Raw genomic sequence first — 15523 nt, 5'->3', positions numbered from 1 at the left:
CATTCTACAATCAACATTTTGCTGTATTTACTTTGCAGCGTATCTATCTGCCCTGTCCAGACATCCACTTAATTTCTGATGCACATCAAAGCAAGCTGAAGACATCAGTACAGTCACTCCTGAACACCTCAGTATGCATATCAACTTTAGCATTTGTTTTCTGTTAAGAGTATAAAATTTTAATACAGGATAAGCAGGAGTATATCACACAGAACATTTCAGAAAACGCTTCGAAAATGTAGCTTAAGAATAAACAGACAATGTACATGAACATTAATTAATGAACTCTGTGACCCCATTTAGGCTAGTTACTCAGAGGCGTGTTTAGGAGACAATTCTGCATGGGCCTCTAGCATTTCTGCACATCTTGCAAGGTGAAGTCCTGGGGGTTTTTACCCAGACTATCTTTTCAAGGGTGTATTAACTAGTGAACTGTCTTAGAAGACACCACCTCCCTTCTGAGGAGAGGAGCAGGTTTGTCCAGTGGCCAATATAATAAAGCTAAGGTCTTCTTCTGGAATAAAGGTCAGGTAGGTTTCTGTGCAGCCCACTACGCAAGATTCAGGTTCTCTAAGTTCAGGGTTTCTAGTTATGATGCAAACTCATTATGTGAGTAGGATCTACCTGAACACCTCTGTCACCTCCATGGAACTTGAGGAGGGCAAGGAAAACCAACACAAATATAAATCCCATTCCACTTGCAGTGCCATGAAAAATTATGTCCATTGTCTAACTCAGGAAATCTCACATCTTCTACCAACATCTACAAAACTGCAGCAGGCAAAATTTTCAGTCCCTTCACATTTCTTGACAAGGTCTTTGTAAATTCTTGGCTACGCAGTGCAGACTAATGAGGAAGGCTGGGTGCTCTGCTCAAATACACAAACAAGGTAGCCATAGCAATGCAGGTGATGACTACCTTCAATGTTTCCAACAGGTTTTAGCTAATTAAGTTGTATCACTGACTGAACTGTTTCCCAGTTACATAAGGGGTATGCTGCTGAGTATCTGTGGCATCATGTTAACATAATTATATATACAAAACATATATTAATACTATGTAGTACACAGAATATCTACTAAGGGACTAGCTAGTATTTATTGGGCACTCATGTATCAGTAACTTTGTACAAACTATGTTATTTAACTCTCACAAGTCCGTGAAGTAGATACTTTCATTATATTTTAATATACCAAGTTTACAGATGATTCAACTCAGAAGGTAAACACTAGTCCAAGGTCATACAACTCAAAACAGTGAAAGTGAAAAGTCAAACCAGGTCTGACTCTAGGGCCTGAACTCTCATACATTTTGAACGTATAACCTAGCGGTATTTATTTTCTAATTCATAAGTATTCCAGGTAGACTTCTGCAGCAATAAAGCATGAAAGTGCAGTCAAATTAGCCATGTATGAAAAAGGTTTTTTAAATGAATATTGTATTTCTCTTGGTCACATAGGTCAACACTGAACACTTCCTGAAGTAAGTATCAAGCACTCTAAAAATATTCTACATTTTACATCCAAGAAAGTCCTAAAACATTCTTATTACAAATTTTTTACTATACATTTTTTTCAAACACATTGAAATATCAGACTTGAGGTAAGCTCCATGAAGACTACGTCTTTGTTTCGTTAGCTGCTGTATCCCCAGCAACTAACACAATGCCTGGCATAGTAGGTACTGAAGAAACATTTCTGTATAAATATTGTTGTACAAATAGAGTACTACTTTCTGGAAAAGAAAATGAGTCAGTTCTATTTTAAAAAATTTAGTTATTGAAGCACTAAAACATATCTCTTTATAAGATCTCACTAACATCATAAAAATATGGATCCTGAGATTAATGGAAAAGCAAGACTGCACTATTTTATTTAAGCCTCCATGGGCTTTAATTACTGAAATTGCCTCACTGTCCCTGTTTATCCATGTTACACAATCAACTAACAGTTTCAGAATGTATCATGAAAACTCTCCAAAATCCACTTAATATAGTCATGTAATCATTTTTTATAAACCAGTATTCCCACTCTGGGAGCCTAAAATCACAGTGTGAAAAAGTTACCAACAGGAAAGGACCATGTCTTTTACTTCTTTTACACCGTTTTCACACAGTGTAGTATTGTTCTGGTCGTATAAATACTCATCCATCACCTTTACATAAACAGGTACCTAAATAAAAAATGAAAACACTTCTTTCCATTCTTTTGGCAGCCTTCTGGGGGAAGAGTGAGGCTTATTTCTGTTACTGATGTTATACCATGACTTTAAAAAAAAAAGCATTAAGGTAGTATGTTCAACCAGAGGCTTAACAGCTAAAACCATTACCTAGGTGACTGACCTTGGGTAAATCACTTCACCTCTCTATCCCAGTCTAACCTTCTTCATTTTAGAATTCGTAGGCAAAATGATCTCTAAGGCTTCTCTCAGCTCTAAAATCATGCGACATTATGATTAACTTTACTTACTACCTTAAAGAACGTCTTCTACCCTATGGTAAAGATGGGAGATAATTCAATCTTAAACCCATCACAGCTTTATTGACATTTTAAAAAAACTACCTTAAACATTTTAGGAGTGCTTTTTAAGGTATTCTGATACATACAATGCTCAGTCTGACCTAAACAATCCTGGTGATGCCGGGCGCGGTGGCTCAAGCCTGTAATCCCAGCACTTTGGGAGGCCGAGACGGGCGGATCACGAGGTCAGGAGATCGAGACCATCTTGGCTAACACGGTGAAACCCCGTCTCTACTAAAAATATAAAAAAACTAGCCGGGCGAGGTAGCGGGCGCCTGTAGTCCCAGCTACTCGGGAGGCTGAGGCAGGAGAACGGCGTAAACTCGGGAGGCGGAGCTTGCAGTGAGCTGAGATCCGGCCACTGCACTCCAGTCCGGGCGACAGAGCGAGACTCCGCCTCAAAAAAAAAAAAAAAATCCTGGTGACATAATCTTGAAAACAAGGCAGAGAAAATAAACAATAGTCTTAACATAGAAGTGGAACACTTTGATTTGCAACATTTTCATATCAATGTTATGTCCCTCCACTCTAAACTTCCAAAGAATAAGATGTATACAAACATAATTTATTTGTAAAAGAACAATGATAGTGTTCAAGAATGAACATGAAATTAGTGCATACTACTTACTAATATTTTAACATCTGGATTAAAATAGAAAAGAGTGGTCCACATCCAAAGTTTAAGTTTTTGGACTCCACATAGGTAGGATGTGAAGAAATAGAAAATAAGGTACATTTTTGGAGAACCTGAAATACCTTTTTTTTTAATTATTTAGATCTAAAGTCCTTGCCAGGGGAAAACATAACATGAAAAAAATGAGCACAATAATCTTAACTAAAAAAATACAAGATATAGATATATAGAGTTATACAGAGCATAGTTATAAAAAGTTTACCAAAATGTTAACAGTGGTTATTTTGTGAGATTGAGTAATTTCTACTGGCTTTATAATATCTATACTTTTTTCATTTTCTACATTTAGCATTGATTTTATATAAGAAGGGACTTTTAAACATGCACCCATAGTAGCTGTAATTGCTTATAAATCGTCTTATTTGTAAAATCCTGGAAGAAAAAAACTGAAAAAATTCAGAACCACAGATATTTTGGGGATCTGTTGTTCGTGAGGTTTCTCTCAGTGGGAACAGTACTCAGAAAACAAGACCAAGAGATTCTTGCCCTACAGGCTTTAAAAAATAAAAAATTTTCACAAGAAAAACTAAACAGGAAACACTATGATTCAAAGGCACTCTACATCTTTAAAGTATGACAGTCACTACGTCATTCAAGAATTAAAATTATATACATATTCATATACGCTGCACACATATATACACATACATGAAGCATACAGCTACAAAAGACCTGTCAAAACATAGGCCCATGAGAAATTTGTCAAGTTATACGATAAATGTACGTTTAAAAGTCCTCTCACAGCAACAATTCTTTTTTAATTAACATTCCTACTTTTTAATGGTAATTCAATCTAATCATTTCCTTAAAAGGCTGAAAGATACGTAACTAAACTTCTCACTCCTTTAAATCTGAATTTTCAGAACAGTATCAAACACTGGTGGTAACTAGTTATAAAGAACGTCCAAACACCAGGGAAAAGCAGCTAAGCATGCTATGGTACATTAATGATGCATAAGTCAACACAAATGATGTGGAGATTTCTTCTATAAACATTTAAGACACTAGTTTACACTGTTTTAATAAAGTGAAATACGTGTTACAGAATAACAATTACAAAGTGCAATATGCATAACAATAATTACAGAATTTATTTTTTATAAAGTGAAATGTTAAATTATAATGTGTCACAAATATGTCTTCAGAAAATATAAAATCCAATCTTATTTAAGTAAATAATATCTTATTATAAAAAAAACTCATACTGAAGAGTTCATTACAAAGATGTAAGCAATTCAATGGCACAGGAAATGAAGTATAACTGGCATCACAGAAGAGGCTGCATTCAAGAGAAACTAATTCCTGGGATCATTAAGACCTCTCTGCCTACATTTTTCTGCCTTTTTTCTCTCAATTAGTTGCTTCTGCTTGCCACTGTTCCAAATTAGCCACTGTTTTGCCTCCCGGGTCATTTGACCTTGAAGGTCTAAAACCTATAACCATCTATCTATAGTTGTGTTCCAAGGTGAGGCATCAAAATTTTGACTGGTCAGTCACCAGCATATATATTGGCTGGCCTTGAATCTAGATTATAAACAGCCTCTTCCTGTGAGGCCAGGTACACCTGATTTCCTATGCCATTGAGATTGCTTATTAATAAACTCTTAAGCGTGATTTTGTTCTCTGTAATAGACTAAATATTAGAGGATATTAAAGAATTACTGTTAATTTTATTATGCGTTAACTGTATCACGATTATGCAAAGAAAATGTCCTTTTTTGGTTAGAAATGCAAACTCAAGTATCTAGGGATGAAATGTTATGCTATCATCCAGGATTTGTTTTAAAAATACTGAGGCATGCCAGGTATGGTGGCTCATGCCTGTAATTCCAGCACTTTGGGAGGCTGAGGCAGAAGGATCGCTTGAGGCCAGGAGTTCAAGATCAGCCTGGGCAAAATAGCAAGACTGTCTCTACAAAAATTAAAATATGTAATAATTAACTGGGCACAGTGGCATGCACCTGTAGTCCCAGTTACTCGAAAGGATGGCTTGGGCCCTGGAGTTCAAGGCTGCAGTGAGCTATGATAGCACCACCGCACTTCAGTCTGGTGTCAAGAGCAAGACTGCTGTGAAAAAATACAAACACGGAGGCAAACAAAAATATATAAATAAACAAGTATGATTATGGTAAAACGTTAATTATTAAATTTATATTTAAATTTAATTTACTAAATTAAGGCATACTGAGGTTTATATTATAAGGTGCTCACGAATGAAAGTTTTCAAACGTTTAAAACTTAATTTGAGTCATATTTCCATTATAAAATAAATTAAGCCAGTAAACAAGCATTTCCAAGTTAACAGTCCTCTCTCACATTTAATTTTCTCCCAAAACTAACTTTATGATCAAAAGAAAGCAAGATCCATCCTATATTAATTTCCACGTCTGAAAGGCAAAGAAGATTTCACTCCACGTTCAGTAAAGGTAAGATAAAAAGAAACCACGTTGAGACGATGGATACGTCACTTTGCTTCACTAAAGTAACCATTTCTCTATCTGTGTGTATCCCATAACATGTTACATGTATACCTCAAATACACACAATAAAGTCTTTTAAAGGATTAAAAGTATAATTTTCCCTATTCTTTATATGCATTTTTCCACTTCACAGAAAAATAGCGTTTTCTTTTTGTACTCAATTGTTATATATTCACACAAACTTTTAAAGACAGAACACCCAAGAAATCACCTAGTCCTACCTCTCACTTTACAAATGAAAAAAGCACAAACATGAAACAACCTACCTTTAGTAAAGGTTAGTCAGCGCTTTACAAAAGACCCTACCACCCCTTTTCTGGAAGTACAAAATTTTGAAAACACTATTACCTGCAAAGGCAGGTGAAAACTCCAGCTGAGTCAAGATCCAAGACTAAAAACTAAAAATTACTGGAGAAATCATCTGAGTCTTAATTCAATCAACACTTACAGAGCAATCATTTTATGATGCCAGATCTTGTTACTACAAACATAAACAGGTATATACTCAGAGTTCATGGTATAGTTTGGGAGGGGAGAATATGTAAGCACAGCTACCATCTAATGTGAAACTACCATGACAGGTAAGCACAAGCTTCAACAGTGGCAATGAAGGCTCTGACCAACTTGGACTGGTAGAAGTATCAACGACTTTTCAAGAGGAAGTGATTCTTAAAATAAGAGGCTGCCTGACAGACATGAGGGAGGACAATATTCTGAGCAGAGCCTGTGCACAGCATTGCAGTGGCCTGGAGTGTTTGGGAAAATTGTTCATATAGCCAAAGTTATGGACAGAAGAAAAACAGCAGACACTGAGGCTGGAGAGGTAAGCAATGGATTTTGGATTTTTCAAGTACATAATGGGAAAACATTTCGAGTTCTTTAACCAAGGGACTAACAGTAACAGCCTCCTTTTTTCAAAGCATAGTTCTAGCAGCAGTGTGGAGGACAGGGTAAAGAGCTGACAATAAAGAAAAGGAGGCTGGGCATGATGGCTCACGCCTGTAATCCCAGCACTCTGGAAGGCAGAGGCGGGTGGATAACCTGAGGTCAGGGAGACCAGCCTGGCCAACATGGCAAAATCCCGTCTCTACTAAAAATACAAAAATTACTCAGGCATGGAGGTGCATGCCTGTAATCCCAGCTACTCAGGAGGCTGAGGCAGGAGCACCGCTTGAACTCGGGAGGTGGAGGTTGCAGTGAGCTGAGACTGCACCACTGCACACCAGCCTGGGTGATAAAGCGAGACTCCATTTTAAGAAAAAAAAAGAAAGAAAAAGAGATGTCTGCTGACTAGTAAATATCAAAGGTAATCACCTGAAGTAAGGAAATTATCCAAAGCCCAGACCTTTCCTTAAGTAACACACCCATTTAACCAAATCCACCTTCTTGTTAGTATCCTGAAAGACCTAAAGGTATCTACCATACGCAAAGAGATCATGATCTCCCTCCTACACTTCTCTCACACATCCCCAAATAAGATGCATTTCATCCTCATCCAGACATCCACCATTTCTTAAACAAATAGCACCATTTCCCCAGTTATATAGGCAGAAATCTCAGACATTCATACCCTTTTCTCTCAGTGCACAGAGACCACCAAGTCTCACTGACTTAACCTAACTTTTCATCACCTCCAACACCATGACCTCAGTTCAAGGGGTCAACACTTGCCAGGACTGCTGCAGCTGCCTAATTCATCTCTTTCTCCCCTCTAGTATAATTTTACTTTGCTACCAGAATTATTTTTTAATGCAAATGTGATGTTATTCCATTTCCTTCACCTTTACTGCTCCTCCCCTCACTTAAAAACCCTAGTGGCTTAGGATAAAAACAAAACTCCTAACTTGACCTACTAAACCAGCACTACATTCTTCTTGGCTATTTTCACCATTGCCACACCAACGTCTTTCAGGACGGTGGACGTTTCACGGTCCCTCCTGCTACAGGATATTTGAACATGCATTTTCCTTTCTTCTTCACCAGGATAACTTTTACTCATTGTTGGAATCTTAGTTCAACTGTGACAGCCTGATCAGAGACCCTTATTTTACATTCTCATAGCACTATATATCTCTTCAGGGGTATACTTTATTCTTCTGATTATTTTAGTAGTATCTATCTCTCTTGTTAGAACTGCCCCATGAAAACATGGCTTCTATTTCACTCACAACTGTAGTTCCAATATTTATTCATCATACCTGACATATAGTGATACTCAAATCTAATCATATTAGATCCATAACTGAATGAATTTTAAAAATAAATGAATTTGGAGTAGAAACGCATTAAAGGGGACAAAGTATGTCAAAAACAGAAACACAGGATTTTAATTATTAGATAGGCATATTGTTTCTGGTGTGAGTAATCATGATGCCACTAAAAAATAAAAATAAAGCCAAGTGCAACGGCTCAGGCCTGTAATCCCAGCACTTCAAGAGGCTGAAGCAGGAGGAGAAGGTCAGGAGTTCGAGATCAGCCTGGGCAACATAGCGAGACCCCCATATGTACGTAAAAAACTAGTTGGGAGTGGTAGCATACACCTATAGTCCTAGTTATTCAGGAGGATTACTTGAGCCCAGGAGATCACGGCTGCAGTGAGCCAAGAATGTGCATGCCGCTGTACTCCAGGTTGAGTAACTGAGCAAGACCCTGTCTGAAAAAAATAAAAATAAAAAATATGGGAAGACGAGTAGGCTTGGGTAGTAAAAAATGTGAGATATTTTGAGTTTAGAATATCTGTGCAACATTCAAATCTAAATAGTAAGTTGAGTATGTGCTCTTGACTGTAAAATGTGAATTAAAACAGATTTGGGGGTGTAGCAATACCTGCAAAGGGCAAGGAAGATAAAGAGAAAACCTCAAAACAATGAAATGAACAAAGTTCACAGACTGAGATAGATGAAATCAAATCAGAATCTCAGAAACATGAGCATTTGAGAAAAATGCCACAAATAAGACAATAAATGGAGCAAAGAAGAAAATGAGAAGACAATGGTATTACAGAAGCCAGAAGAACTGAAGGTTTTTTTAGAGAAACTGTCAGTAATGTCAAGAGCCAAGGGGAGGTCAAGTGAGATAAAAACTGGAAATGATCAAGTTAGCAGTAAATAGTGAGGATAAAAGTACCGTAGACTAAGGAGAGAATAAAAGGTGAGTAACTGGAAAAACAATTAATATGGACTATTTTTCCAAAAAGTCTGAATGCACAGGAAATGAAGGAAAGGGAGAGACATATACTAGAGGGAGTTATGGTCAAAGATGTACATGTCAGTTTGTTTTTAAAATGAAAGACTCTGGGGTATTTATATGTTAAAACAATGCAGCCAGTGGTTGAAAATCTGCGGGAAAACATCTCATGGAACATGGTCTGAGTCATAAGGAATTTTACCTTAGCCAGCAAAAACAGAGGAACAACGAACCTTGGGTATGAGCAGAGGTTTTCTTTCTCAGGGAAGAAAGTATGGATGTATACAGATTAACAGGTGTTAACAAGAGGAAGCAGCATATCATGGAAGAGATCGTATGTCCTACTGAAAAAAAAAATCTGACTTTTATTCTGTGAGCAATTGAGAGTTACCTAAAAACTAAGGAATGGAGAAACACGATTAAAGATTACATTCCTGTCTTCAGAGGAGTTGGGGGTATTACCCCAAGCATTTCGTATAGCCACTGGAAAACAAGAGCTGACTGGAAACACCTAAAAATGTGCTAAATACCCATCCAGAGGAGGAGTATTCTCTATTTTTCCCCCGTGCTGTTTCTTAATAGTATGCTTCTACACAAAGATGCACTAGCTGATGTTGACACCACACGTCCCTTGATCCTTCAGAGAGCTTAATTTTCTTTGTTGATTTACTGTTATGGGCCACTGTCAACACAAGGATTTTGGTTTATGTTCCTCTCTGATCATTAAGAAGAATATAGTTGAAATTTATTTTAGCATTTTATAAACTTTCTTCTTCAAACTTCCCTACAAAACTGCTAATAGGGGTCAGGTGCGATGGCTCCCACCTGTAATCCCAGCACTTTTGGTAGGCCGAGGCAGGTGGATCACCTGAGGTCAGCAGTTTGAGGCCAGCCTGGCAAAACTCCGTCTCTACAAAAAATTCAAAATTAGCTGGGCATGGTAGTGCACGCCTATAGTTCCAGCTACTCTGGAGGCTGAGGCAGGAGAAATGCTTGAACCGTGAGGCAGAGGCTATAGTGAGCCGAGATCAAGACACTGCAACAAAGCAAGACTCCATCTCAAAAAATAAAAAACAAAAAAACTGCTAATAGGTAGAAAAATAAAACGTGTAATACTTACAAACGGAATTTTATCATGTAAAAAATTGTACAGACAAAAAAGAACTTTCACATAAAATACCAACTTTCAAATCTGAAATCCAGGTAAAATTACTTCCAAGGTTTAAACAGAATTTGAAGTAAAGCAGTGTCTACTTCTTTTTCTTTACCAACACAAGAGATCTACTTCAGAATTCATTACATCATCATAAATGCAGTTTTGTATGTTAACCATTATATAAAACTTTTTTTTTAATACTAGGTATACAGAAAAATGTAGTACTGAACTAGTTGGTATCTGCTTTTGCAAAATTCTGCAAAATGCTGTTAATTCATCTTCAAGATGGTTGTGTTGGGTGTATAAAAGAAAAACCATCCACTCTCAGGATGATTACCTGAGTCACTCCTGGAGAAACCATCTCAAACTCAGAATCAAAATAACTAAAATAAACCTACCAGAAGATGACAAAGAATTCTGCAAAACTGTCTTTTAAAAGTCCTTCACTTAAAAAGAAGGTTTTGAATGATTTAGGATAAGTCAGTTAAATGATTTTTTTCTATCATAAACTAAACACAAGTAGACTGTAGATTCTAAATGAGTCTCTTCAGTGTTGAGCTGTGCACTTAAATACACAAAGGTTTCCATCAAGCAAACAATTTACCTTTGACTAAAAAAACAATATTAAGGAACCAGACACCAAACATCACCTCCCAATCCTCCCCATTATCTCCATCTTTAAACTGAAACACACAAGAAACTATTGGGCATTTAAGTACCAGGCATCCTCTCACAGCAGTGTGTTTACTCAACCACTCTCGACCTAAACGTTTACTCCCCTGAAACGAAAAACAAGCCTTTTCCTTAAAAACTTCCTAAGGGACGGATGGGGCACATAGAGAAAGGGCTTCTTTCCTCAGACAGGGTTGTCTCTCTGTTATACCATCGATACACCTTTTCTGTTTCCCTGGCTAGTCTTATCTTTTTACTGGCAACACAAGAACAACGTGTTCTATAATCATAGCTGTAATTCTCCAATACCCCCAAAAAAGGAAATATATGAGTAAGTCACTGTGTAGGGTTTTTGCTCGTTTTTTTAAACCTGCTTCTCCACTATTATTAGTCTCTTACTATAGCAACATAACAACTTCCCTAAGGAGAAAAAACTTCACACTGTGGACATTTCCTGGCCTAAAACTGTCCTAATGGCAACTTACACATACTTGTAAGTCCCTAATGGCAACTTACACATAGTTATCCAGTAGAGAAAATGTTCACTGTAAACACGGCCAGTCAAAAGATAAAAACGAAATATTAAAAAACACACCATACAGGCTTACATTAAATTATCTCAAGATAATGGCTGAGTTAGGACTTTTCATAATTCCTCAAAGGTTTCCCCCCAGCTAAAACTACGTAAAAAAATCACACAACTTACATAAACTTGCAATAAAATACATTCACTGCACCTTGTCTTAAAACCAAATCCTTACCCAACAAGTAGCTCACACTTCTATTCGAAGAAATTTGTAAATGCACTAAAAAGCCTGGAATGTAGTTACGCAATATTAATCTCATAATTCCAGAATATATTTTAAATTCCTAAAACTGAAGTTTTTCCTATGGAAATAATGCAGTTGGTTTTCTCTTGGACTCAACCTTACACAACAATAAAGGATTTAACTTTTTCTTTTAGCACTAGAATTGCTATACACCTCACAAAAATTGTTCTCATTCAACAACTGAAATACATTCAAATACAAAATACATGGACTTCTAAAACTTTATACTTAACTGAAGATAGGAAGGAACCTACTTTCTATCAGATGTTCACACTCTTTCAGTATTCCTTAAGAACACAGAAGAAAAAAATAAAAATCTGTACAGTTTTACTCTCTTTCCTAAAGTACAATACATATCGACAAGGAAAGGGACCAAACAGCCCCTGGGATTCTTCCAGGATCACCAAGTCAGACTAAAAACTTACCACAGGCAGTGCTACAAAATAAAAACCTACAAAGTGCCAGAGCTGGGTCACACCTCACCAGCCTTCTCAGGTCTGTCGGAAAAAAAGCAAAAAAGTAAAAGCAAAAAAGTCACACGCACCGCGGCACTGAAGGTTTCTCAGCGGAGGAGCGCAACTGCAGGGCTAAAGCAAAGCACGCGGGCGACACACTGAAATGTCGTACAAGGCAGGAGCCCCGCTTACTATGAACCTACAACTCTCCGTTCGCAGCTGACGCGCCGCTGCTGCCCGCACGCGCCGGGGTCCGTGCCAACAGCACCGGGCAGCCCTCGCCAAGCACCTCCCGGGCTTCTCCGCCTCCCCGGCGCGCCCTACACCTGACGACCGAGTTCTAAACCGGGCGGAAAAGTGAGAAACGACGCCCTCGGCGGAGCCTGAGGGCCGGCTGCTCCCAGCTCTCCCCGGGCCGGGGCAGGGGCCGAGGGGCGGCTCTCACTCCCGAGGGGTCCCGCGCGGCGCCCTGGCCTCCCCGCGCCGCTGACAGCCGGGAGCGGGCGACGGACGCAGCTTGCGCCACCTCCAGAGCCCACTCCCCGCCGCAGCCCAGAGCGCACGCCCGCGGATGCCCACCCGCCCACGCCCCGCCGGAGCACGCCGTCGCCCTCGGGGACCAGGACGCGGGCCCGGGCGGACAACGGCTCGGGCGGGACCGGACACCCAGGAGGCGCCCCCGCGGGACCGCAAGATGGCGGCGGCCGCGCCAGGGCCCGGCTCCCCTCCGCCTCGCCCCGGCCGGCGCGCGCACCGCAGCGCGGGCGGGCGGGAGGGGATGGAGCGGGCCGGAGCAAGGGGCAGGCCGGCCCAGGCGGCGGCGGGGAGGCAGCAGCCGGGAAAGGGCAGGCGCCGGGGCGTGGGGGAGGGGGCGCTCCCTCTGGCCGGGGCGGCCGAGTTGCCCTCCCCGCCCCCCGTCGCCCGCCAGCCCTCCGCGCGCCCCAGCCAGCCCTGGGGTGTCCCGTCCTGCCTACCTTTGAATTTGAGGTCCGTGGGCGGGTCGAGGACCAGGATCTGCTCGTGCTTCGCCATGGCCCCTGAGGCGGACGCCATCGGAGAGACAGCGCAGAGCGGGGGCGCGCCCGCGGCGGCGGTTTGCTGACTGGGGGCGGGGGTCGACGGCGGCGACGGCACGGCCGAGCTCTAGGACGAGGCCAGGCTCGCAGCTCCCGAGCCCTGACGCCTGTCGCTGTGTCGCCGGTTCGGTGGGCCACCCGCTGGGCCAGCAGCTCCGGGTCTCACAACTGACTCAACCCCACACCAGCAGCCACGGCCACGCGCACTGCGATCCTCGGTGCCCCACGTGACGGCCTCTGCGTGCCTACGTGCGCGCCCCGGCGGCCGGGAGCCACTAGCGCTCGTCCCGCCCTCCAGGCCGGCCTAGCGCGGCGCGGGCTTGCTGCGCCTGCGCGTTCACGGCTTGCCGCGGCCCCGTGCGCAGCCCAGCTGTCAAGGGAACGGGTGTGGAGGGAGGCGGGGCAAAGGTCCGCGGGGCCGACGCGATGCGCAGCGCAGGGCTGGCGGCGCAGTCCTCTGTCACCTTGAGCTCCGAGTGCGGAACTAGAGAAACTGCTCTGGCAGCGCTTCACAGTCTTCCAAGTGGGAATGCTCAGTGGAAGGGACAAGAAGCAGTGGGGAAGCGCCCACTCACTACAACTCCCGGCATGCCTCCTGCGGGGCGGGGCCGGGCCTTCGCCGAGGGCCTGGCTCTTTGCGGCCCTGCGCGGTGTTTGCTGGGAACTGTAGTAACGGCTGTTTGTGGGCGGAAAGGAGAGCTAGGTCCGTTGGAGGCGAATGGGGTGGGGTTCGCGGACGCTAATTTTGGCTCAGAGCGCGTCTAGTTTGCGCTAAAAAAATAAAACTTTTGAAGACTGAAATGAGGCCCCAATGTTAGAAATATACTAGTAAAATCTGCCCTGTGGAGAACAGGCTGGGGGGATTTGTCCGTTTGCTCTAATTCTATCCGTCCCTCTGTTGGCAGGGCTGCATTCCTTGTGGTATCCAATCCAGCCTCTCCTGGTTCCTGAGTTGTCTCCAGAGATGCAAAATCAGATAAGGAAACACACCTCGTCTGGGAAGCAAGGGGAAATATGACAAAGCACGCAGAAGCTAGAAATAAAAGTCAAAGTCTACACCATGGAACCCAACAATCTTCTTCAGTTTTGATTAATGATGGACCCAAACCAAAACAGTTGTCGCGTTCACATATGAGAAACGAGACCCATCTGCCTCACTTACGATAGACTGTAGTAACTGAACCAAATGAGAAGAATCCCAGCAGCAAACTTGCTGAGAAAACTTTAGCCGATTGCCAGGGTAGTCTGGTACAGGAACGTCAAATGAAACCAATGTGCTGTAAATAAACCTTTATTGTATTTTATGATATGGTTTGAATTTAAATCCCTAGGAAGCTCCACGAAGCAAAAGATACATTGATGCTAATGCCGTGGAGCAGCACAGTTTGTCTAGAAAATAAATGAGACGAAACAGCAGTCTAGATGTAGGCACCAAGTCCAAGTTTTCATGTGGGATCCAGGTATCAGAGTCCATCCAGGAACATCCTGCTTGAATCGCTAGCCTGGCATTCACAGAAGATCGTGCCACCCAGGAGGAATGTGTCTTCAGCCATGTAGTTCCTGGGAGTGAGAGGTTGAAGCCAGCTGTACTTCTGGGTCTGGTGGGGACTTAGAGAACTTTTCTGTCTTACAAGAGGATTGTGAAATGCACCAATCAGCATTCTGTGGCTAGCTAGAGTTTTGTAAAATGCACCAATCAGTGCTCTGTAAAAACGCACCAATCAGTGCTCTGTAGCTATTTACAGGTTTGTAAAATGGACCAATCAGCACTCCGAAAAGTGGACCAATCAGCAGGACATTTGCGGGGACAAATAAGGGAATAAAAAACTGTCCACCCCAGCCTGCAGGGGTGGCCTGCTTGGGTCCCTTTCCAAGTTGTGGAAGCTTTGTTCTTTTGCTCTTCACAATAAATCTTGCTGCTGCTCACTCTTTGGGTTTGTGTGATCTTTTTTTTTTTTTTTTTTTTTTGAGATGGAGTCTCCCTCTGTCACCCAGGCTAGAGTGCAGTGGCGCGATCTCGGCTCACTGCAAGCTCCACCTCCTGGGTTCATGCCATTCTCCTGCCAAAGCCTCCCAAGTAGCTGGGACTACAGGGGTCCGCCACCACACCTGGCTAATTTTTTTATATTTTTAGTAGAGAAGGGGTTTCACCATGTTAACCAGGATGGTCTCCATCTCCTCACCTCGTCATTCGCCTGCCTGGGCCCCCCAAAGTGTTGGGATTACAGGGATGAGCCACCATGCCTGACCTGGGTTTGTGTCATCTTTAAGAGCTCTAACATTCACCGTGAAGGTCCAGGGCTTCATTTTTGAAGTCAGCGAGACCAGGAACCCACTGGAACAAATCAACTCCAGACGCAGGAGGATACAGTGCTTAAGTAGTTTGAAGCATATTCTAAATTTACCTTTACTGTGATTTCTTTCTATTCACAAAATTTATTTTGAAATGTCGAT

General features: G+C 41.9%; 1 protein-coding gene and 1 long non-coding RNA gene across 3 annotated transcripts in view; one reads left to right on the top strand and one right to left on the bottom strand.

The window, feature by feature from the left end:
- The window catches only part of VAPA (VAMP associated protein A), a 42154-nt gene extending 28494 nt beyond the window's left edge, over positions 1-13660 (bottom strand). For both annotated transcript variants that reach the window (XM_033178358.1, XM_033178356.1), the window contains exon 1: positions 12968-13660. In XM_033178358.1, the coding sequence (XP_033034249.1) occupies positions 12968-13046 (79 nt within the window). In that variant the 5' untranslated portion in view covers positions 13047-13660. The remainder of the gene's footprint in view (positions 1-12967) is intronic.
- Positions 12211-15000, top strand: LOC117064154. Its single transcript, XR_004429288.1, has 2 exons — positions 12211-12350; positions 13975-15000. It is a non-coding gene; the product is annotated as an uncharacterized LOC117064154 (long non-coding RNA).
- Positions 15001-15523: the final 523 nt, after the last annotated feature.

Source organism: Trachypithecus francoisi, unplaced genomic scaffold, assembly GCF_009764315.1.
Source record: "Trachypithecus francoisi isolate TF-2019V2 unplaced genomic scaffold, Tfra_2.0 Lachesis_group19, whole genome shotgun sequence".
Classification (NCBI taxonomy): Eukaryota; Metazoa; Chordata; class Mammalia; order Primates; family Cercopithecidae; genus Trachypithecus; species Trachypithecus francoisi.
The sequence above is the reverse complement of the archived record's forward strand: the minus strand, read 5'-3'. Positions and strand labels throughout refer to the sequence as shown.